At 44.2% G+C, this 7518-nt stretch overlaps 1 protein-coding gene across 1 annotated transcript; it reads left to right on the top strand.

The window, feature by feature from the left end:
- The first annotated feature begins 1990 nt into the window (after positions 1 to 1990).
- Positions 1991 to 5539, top strand: LOC139554325 (mucin-5AC-like). The gene is made up of 4 exons (XM_071367081.1): positions 1991 to 2876; positions 3012 to 3333; positions 3508 to 4522; positions 4567 to 5539. Exons 1-4 carry the CDS (start codon positions 2076 to 2078, stop codon positions 5537 to 5539), a joined length of 3111 nt encoding a protein of 1036 aa, XP_071223182.1. The 5' UTR covers positions 1991 to 2075.
- The last annotated feature ends 1979 nt before the right edge of the window (positions 5540 to 7518 follow it).

The raw sequence follows: 7518 nt of genomic DNA, 5'->3' as shown, positions 1-7518 counted from the left end.
TTGGTCAACTTTTGAAAGCCAAGTTTAAATACTTATGTTTTTTAAGCAGCAAAAAGCTACTTTTATTCACAGAGATGTCTTGAATTAATAATTATTCACACCTCTTGATCTGGCACACCTAAATGAGTTGCATAAATTTGCTGAACAAGATGCAGATTAAGTTGAAAAGTGTCCACCGCTGCACATTAATAGTGGTTTATGACCTGTCAATTAAATGTATATTTTTCTTTCTATTCAGAAAACAACTGCATCAACTGAGTCCAAAATGAAGACACAGAAACTGACAGTTACCTTTTTTACCATGGGTATGTAGTACACTGAAGTTCATTCTGTGTTAATTTTTTACTATTTGCTAACTTCATGCCAACTTGTGTATTAATCCTGAATCAAAATATTAACAACCAAAAAGGCAAAATGATGACAAAATAGATCATATACATTTGGATAATGTAATTAGAATAATGAGAAATTATGTATATATTCTTTACATATGTTGTTACAATGCTTATGATTTTTCTAAATGTTTATTTTGACATTTCATGGAGGCAATTTTACATTTTGCCTAGTCTAATGTCAAATGTCTCACCTCGATTAAATACATTTCCAAAATATAAAAAAGGAAAATGACTCAATTGTAAGAGGTAAACATTATCACACTGCTGTAACCTCTTATTACTTGAATTATATTACCACACTACTGTAATGAAAAATGTACCATCTTTTCAACAACAAAAAAATACAACTCAAGTGTGGTAATCTCAATACGGTTTTATAGGTAATAGTATTAACAATCAAGGGAATCATTTCAGTATTTAATTTATGTAGCTATAAATTATAATTGTATATTGTACATAATAAGATGTCAAAAACTGCACCATGCTGATGAAGGGAAATCTTGGAAATCTAGATATTGTGCTCAATAAACATACTAACCATTCATCTCATAAACCACAGTGTTTTTATGCTGGAATATCCATGGAGTTCTGACCACAACTGCAGTTTACACAACGGCAGCTCCTACGACAACTGAAGCTCCTACGACAACTGAAGCTCCTACGACAACTAAAGCTCCTACGACAACTAAAGCTCCTACGACAACTAAAGCTCCTACGACAACTAAAGCTCCTACGACAACTAAAGCTCCTACGACAACTGAAGCTCCTACGACAACTGAAGCTCCGACGACAACTGAAGCTCCTACGACAACTGTAGCTCCTACGACAACTGTAGCTCCTACGACAACTGTAGCTCCAACGACAACTGTAGCTCCTACGACAACAACTGTAGATCCTATGACAATAACTGTAGCTCCTACGACAACCAATGCAGCTCTTCCTACAACTGTAGGTCCTACGACCACTACACCAGCTGCACCTACTACAACAACCACAACTGCAGCACCTTCTACGACAGCCACTGCAGCTCCAACTACAACAACTGTAGCTCCAATGACCACGACAACTTCAGCACCTACTTCGACAACCACTGCAGCATCTACTACAACAACTGTTGCTCCTACGACAACCACAATCGCAGCTCCTACTACAACTTTAGATACTGCAACCACTACAACAGATGCACCTACATCTAAAACTGAAGCTCCTACAACAATCACAACAGCAAAACAAACAACAACAACTTTAGCTTCTACGACAACAAATATATCCCCAACAACTACAACGTCAGCAGCTACTTCGAAAATCACTTCAGCTCCTACTACAACAACTGTAGCTCTTACAACCACTTCGACTGCAACACATACTACAACGACAACTGTAGCTCCTACGACAACATCTGTAGCTCCTATGACAATTACAACTGCAGCACCTACTTCAACAACTACAACTGAAGCTCCTACAATAACCACAATTGCAGCACCTACTACGACAACTACAACCGAAGCTGCTACGACAACCACAACTTCAGCGCCTACCACGACTACTACAACACCTACTACGACAACTACAACACCTACTTCGACAACCACAACTGCAGCTCCTACGACAACCACAACTGCAGCACCTACTTCAACAACCACTGCAGCTCTTACAACCACTACACCAGCAGCACCTACTATGACAACTACAACTGCAGTTCCTACAACAACAACTGAAGCTCCTACGATAACCACAACACCTACTACGACTATTACAACAGCAGCACCTATAACAACTGTAGCTCCTACGACAACCGCAACTGCTGCTCCAACGACAACAACTGTAGCTCCTACGACCATTACAACTGCAGCACCTACTACAACTACAACTGCAGTTCCTACAACAACAACAACTGAAGCTCCTACGATAACCACAAAACCTACTACGACTATTACAACAGCAGCACCTATAACAACTGTAGCTTCTACGACAACAACAATATATCCTACTACCACGACAACTGCAGCAACTACTTTGACAATCACTCCAGCTCCAACTACAACATCTGTAGCTCCTACGACCACTACAACTGCAGTTCCTACTTCAACAACCACTGCAGCTCCTACTTCAACAACCACTGCAGCTCCTACTTCAACAACCATTGCAGCTCCTACTTCAACAACCACTGCAGCTCCTACTGCAACAACCACTGCAGCCCATACTTCAACAACCACTGCAGCTCCTACTGCAACAACCACTACAGCTCCTACTTCAACAACCACTGCAGCCCCTACTTCAACAACCACTGCAGCTCCTACTTCAACAACCACTGCAGCTCCTACTTCAACAACCACTGCAGCTCCTACTTCAACAACCATTGCAGCTCCTACTTCAACAACCACTGCAGCTCCTACTGCAACAACCACTGCAGCTCCTACTTCAACAACCACTGAAGCTCCTACTTCAACAACCACTGCAGCTCCTACTTCAACAACCACTGCAGCTCATACAACCCCTACAACAGCAGCACCTACTAAAACAAATACAAATGCAGCTCCTATGACAACCACAACTGCAGCTCCCATCACAACACGTTTAGATCCTACAACCACTACAACAGAAGCACCTACAAAGACAACTGAAGCTCCTACGACAACCACAACAACAGAAGCACCTACAACAACAACTGTAGCTTCTACGACAACAAATATATCCCCAACAACTACAACGTCAGCAGCTACTTCAACAATCACTTCAGCTCCTACTACACCAACTGTAGCTCTTACAACCACTACGACTGCAGCACATACTACAACGACAACTAAAGCTCCTACGATAACCACAACTGCAGCACCTACTACGACAACTACAACTGAAGCTGCTACGACAACCACAACTGCAGCACCTACTATGACAACTACAACACCTACTACGACAACCACTACGACAACCACAACTGCAGCACCTATAACAAAAACTGTAGCTCCTATGACCACAACTACACCATCTACTTCTACAACCGCTGCAGCATCTGCTAAAATTACTACAACTGATGCTCCTACAACATCATCTGTAGCTCCTATAACCACTACAAATAAAGCACCTACTTCAACAACTACAACTGAAGCTCCTACAATAACCACAACTGCAGCACCTACTACGACAACTACAACCGAAGCTGCTACGACAACCACAACATCAGCGCCTACTACGACTACTACAACACCTACTACGACAACTACAACACCTACTACGACAACCACAACACCTATTACGACAACCACAACTGTAGCTCCTACGACAACCACAACTTCAGCTCCAACGACAACAACCACTGCAGCTCTTACAACCACGACACCAGCAGCAGCTACTTCGACAACTACACATGCAGTTCCTACAACAACTGAAACACCTACGATAACCACAACGCCTACTACGACCATTACAACAGCAGCACCTATAACAACTGTAGCTTCTACGACGACAACTAAAAATCCTACCACTACAACTGCAGCAACTACTACAACATCCACAACACATACTACGACAACCACAACTGTAGCTCCTACGACAACCAAAACTGCAGCTCCAACTACAACAACTGTAGCTCCTACGACCACCACAACTGCAGCACCTACAACGACAACTGTAGCTCCTACGACCATAACTACACCACCTACTTCAACAACCGCTGCAGTGTCTGCTAAAATAACTACAACTGACGCTCCTACAACATCATATGTAGCTCCTATAACCACTAAATCTGCAGCACCCACTTCAACAACTACAACTGAAGCTCCTACAATAACCACAACTGCAGCACCTACTACGACAACTACAACCGAAGCTGCTACGACAACCACAACTGTAGCTCCTACGACAACCGCAACTGCTGCTCCAACGACAACAACTGTAGCTCCTACGACCACTACAACTGCAGCACCTACTTCAACAACCACTGCAGCTCTTACAACCACGACACCAGCAGCACCTACTTCGACAACTACACATGCAGTTCCTACAACAACTGAAGCTCCTACGATAACCACAACACCTACTACGACCATTACAACAGCAGCACCTATAACAACTGTAGCTTCTACGACGACAACTCTCCCCCCTACTACCACTACAACTGCAGCAACTACTACGACATCCACAACACCTACAACGACATCCACAACTGCAGCTCCTACGACAACCACAACTGCAGCTCCAACTACAACAACTGTAGCTCCTACGACCACCACAACTGCAGCACCTTCAACTACAACTGTTGCTCCTACGACAACATCTGTAGCTCCTACGACCACTACAACTGCAGCACCTACTTCAACAACCACTGCAGCTCTTACAACCACTACACCAGCAGCACCTACTACGACAACGACAACTGCAGTTCCTACAACAACAACAACTGTAGCTCCTACGATAACCACATCACCTACTACGACTATTACAACAGCAGCACCTATAACAACTGTTGCTTCTACAACAACAACGATATATCCTACTACCACTACAACTGCAGCAACTACTTTGACAATCACTACAGCTACAACTACAACAACTGTAGCTCCTACGACCACTACAACTGCAGAACATTCTTCAACAACTACTGCAGCTCCTACTTCAACAACCACTGCAGCTCCTACTTCAACAACCACTACAGCTCCTTCTTCAACAACCATTGCAGCTCCTACTTCAACAACCACTGCAGCTCTTACTGCAACAACCACTGCAGTTCCTACTTCAACAACCACTGCAGCTCCTACTTCAACAACCATTGCAGCTCCTACTTCAACAACCACTGCAGCTCCTACTTCAACAACCACTGCAGCTCCTATTTCAACAACCACTGCAGCTCCTACTTCAACAACCACTACAGCTCCTTCTTCAACAACCATTGCAGCTCCTACTTCAACAACCACTGCAGCTCTTACTGCAACAACCACTGCAGTTCCTACTTCAACAACCACTGCAGCTCCTACTTCAACAACCATTGCAGCTCCTACTTCAACCACCATTGCAGCTCCTACTTCAACAACCACTGCAGCTCCTACTTCAACAACCACTGCAGCTCCTACTTCAACAACCACTGCAGCTCCTACTTCAACAACCACTGTAGCTCATACAACCACTATAACAGCAGCACCTACTAAAACAAATACAAATGCAGCTCCTACGACAACCTCAACTGCAGCTCCCATTACAACACGTTTAGATCCTACAACCACTACAACAGAAGCACCTACAACGACAACTGAAGCTCCTACGACAACCACAACAACAGAAACACCTACAACAACAACTGTAGTTTCTACGACAACAAATATATCCCCAACAACTACAACGTCAGCAGCTACTTCGACAATCACTTCAGCTCCTACTACAACAACTGTAGCTCTTACAACCACTATGACTGCAGCACATACTACAACTACAACTAAAGCTCCTACGATAACCACAATTGCAGCACCTATTACAACAATTACAACCGAAGCTCCTAATGCAACAACCACTGCAGCATCTACTACAACAACTGTTGCTCCTACGATAACCACAACTGCAGCACATACTACGACAACTACAACTGAAGCTGCTACGACAACCACAACTGCAGCACCTACTACGACAACTACAACACCTACTACGACAACTACAACACCTACTACGACAACCACTACCACAACCACAACTGTAGCTCCTACGACAACCACAACTGCAGCTCCAACTACAACAACTGTAGCTCCTACGACCCCCACAACTGCAGCACCTACAACAACAACTGTAGCTCCTACGACCACAACTACACCACCTACTTCGACAACCGCTGCAGCATCTGCTAAAATTACTACAACTGACGCTCCTACAACATCATATGTAGCTCCTATAACCACTAAAACTGCAGCACCTACTTCAACAACTACAACTGAAGCTCCTACAATAACCACAACTGCAGCACCTACTACGACAACTACAACCAAAGCTGCTACGACAACCACAACTTCAGCGCCTACTACGACAACTACAACACCTACTACGACAACTACAACACAAACTACGACAACCACAACACCTACTACGACAACCACAACTATAGCTCCTACGACAACCACAACTGCTGCTCCAACGACAACAACTGTAGCTCCTACGACCACTACAACTGCAGCACCTACTTCAACAACCACTGCAGCTCTTACAACCACGACACCAGCAGCATCTACTTCGACAACTACACATGCAGTTCCTACAAAAACTGAAGCACCTACGATAACCACAACACCTACTACGACCATTACAACAGCAGCACCTATAACAACTGTAGCTTCTACGATGACAACTCTCTATCCTACTACCACTACAACTGCAGCAACTACTACGACATCCACAACACCTACTACGACATCCACAACTGTCACTCCTACGACAACCACAGCTGCAGCTCCAACTACAACAACTGTAGCTCCTACGACCACCACAACTGCAGCACCTACAACAACAACTGTAGCTCCTACGACCACCACAACTGCAGCACCTACAACGACAACTGTAGCTCCTTCGACCACAACTACACCAGCTACTTCGACAACCGCTGCAGCATCTGCTAAAATGACTACAACTGTTGCTCCTACGACAACATCTGTAGCTCCTACGACCACCACAACTGCAGCACCTACAACTACAACTGTTGCTCCTACGACAACATCTGTTGCTCCAGCGACCACTACAACTGCAGCACCTACTTCAACAACCACTGCAGCTCTTACAACCACTACACCAGCAGCACCTACTACGACAACTACAACTGCAGTTCCTACAACAACAACAACAACTGAAGCTCCTACGATAACCACAACACCTACTACGACTATTACAACAGCAGCACCTATAACAACTGTTGCTTCTACGACAACAACGATATATCCTACTACCACTACAACTGCAGCAACTACTTTGACAATCACTACAGCTCCAACTACAACATCTTTAGCTCCTACGACCACTACAACTGCAGAACATACTTCAACAACCACTGCAGCTCCTACCTCAACAACCACTGCAGCTCCTACTTCAACAACCACTACAGCTCCTTCTTCAACAACCATTGCAGCTCCTACTTCAACAACCACCGCAGCTC

The sequence above is a fragment of the Salvelinus alpinus genome, chromosome 26 (assembly GCF_045679555.1).
Source record: "Salvelinus alpinus chromosome 26, SLU_Salpinus.1, whole genome shotgun sequence".
Taxonomy (NCBI): domain Eukaryota; kingdom Metazoa; phylum Chordata; class Actinopteri; order Salmoniformes; family Salmonidae; genus Salvelinus; species Salvelinus alpinus.
The sequence above is the reverse complement of the archived record's forward strand: the minus strand, read 5'-3'. Positions and strand labels throughout refer to the sequence as shown.

Coding starts and splice junctions, on each gene's coding strand:
- LOC139554325 (XM_071367081.1), top strand. CDS start 2,076: ATGACAACTACAACTGCAGTTCCTACAACAACAACTGAAGCTCCTACG. Junction 3,334..3,507: donor AACCACTACGACAACCACAA/CTGCAGCACCTA, acceptor CAACTGAAGCTC/CTACAATAACCACAACTGCA. Junction 4,523..4,566: donor ACCACTACAACTGCAGCAAC/TACTACGACATC, acceptor CCACAACTGCAG/CTCCTACGACAACCACAACT.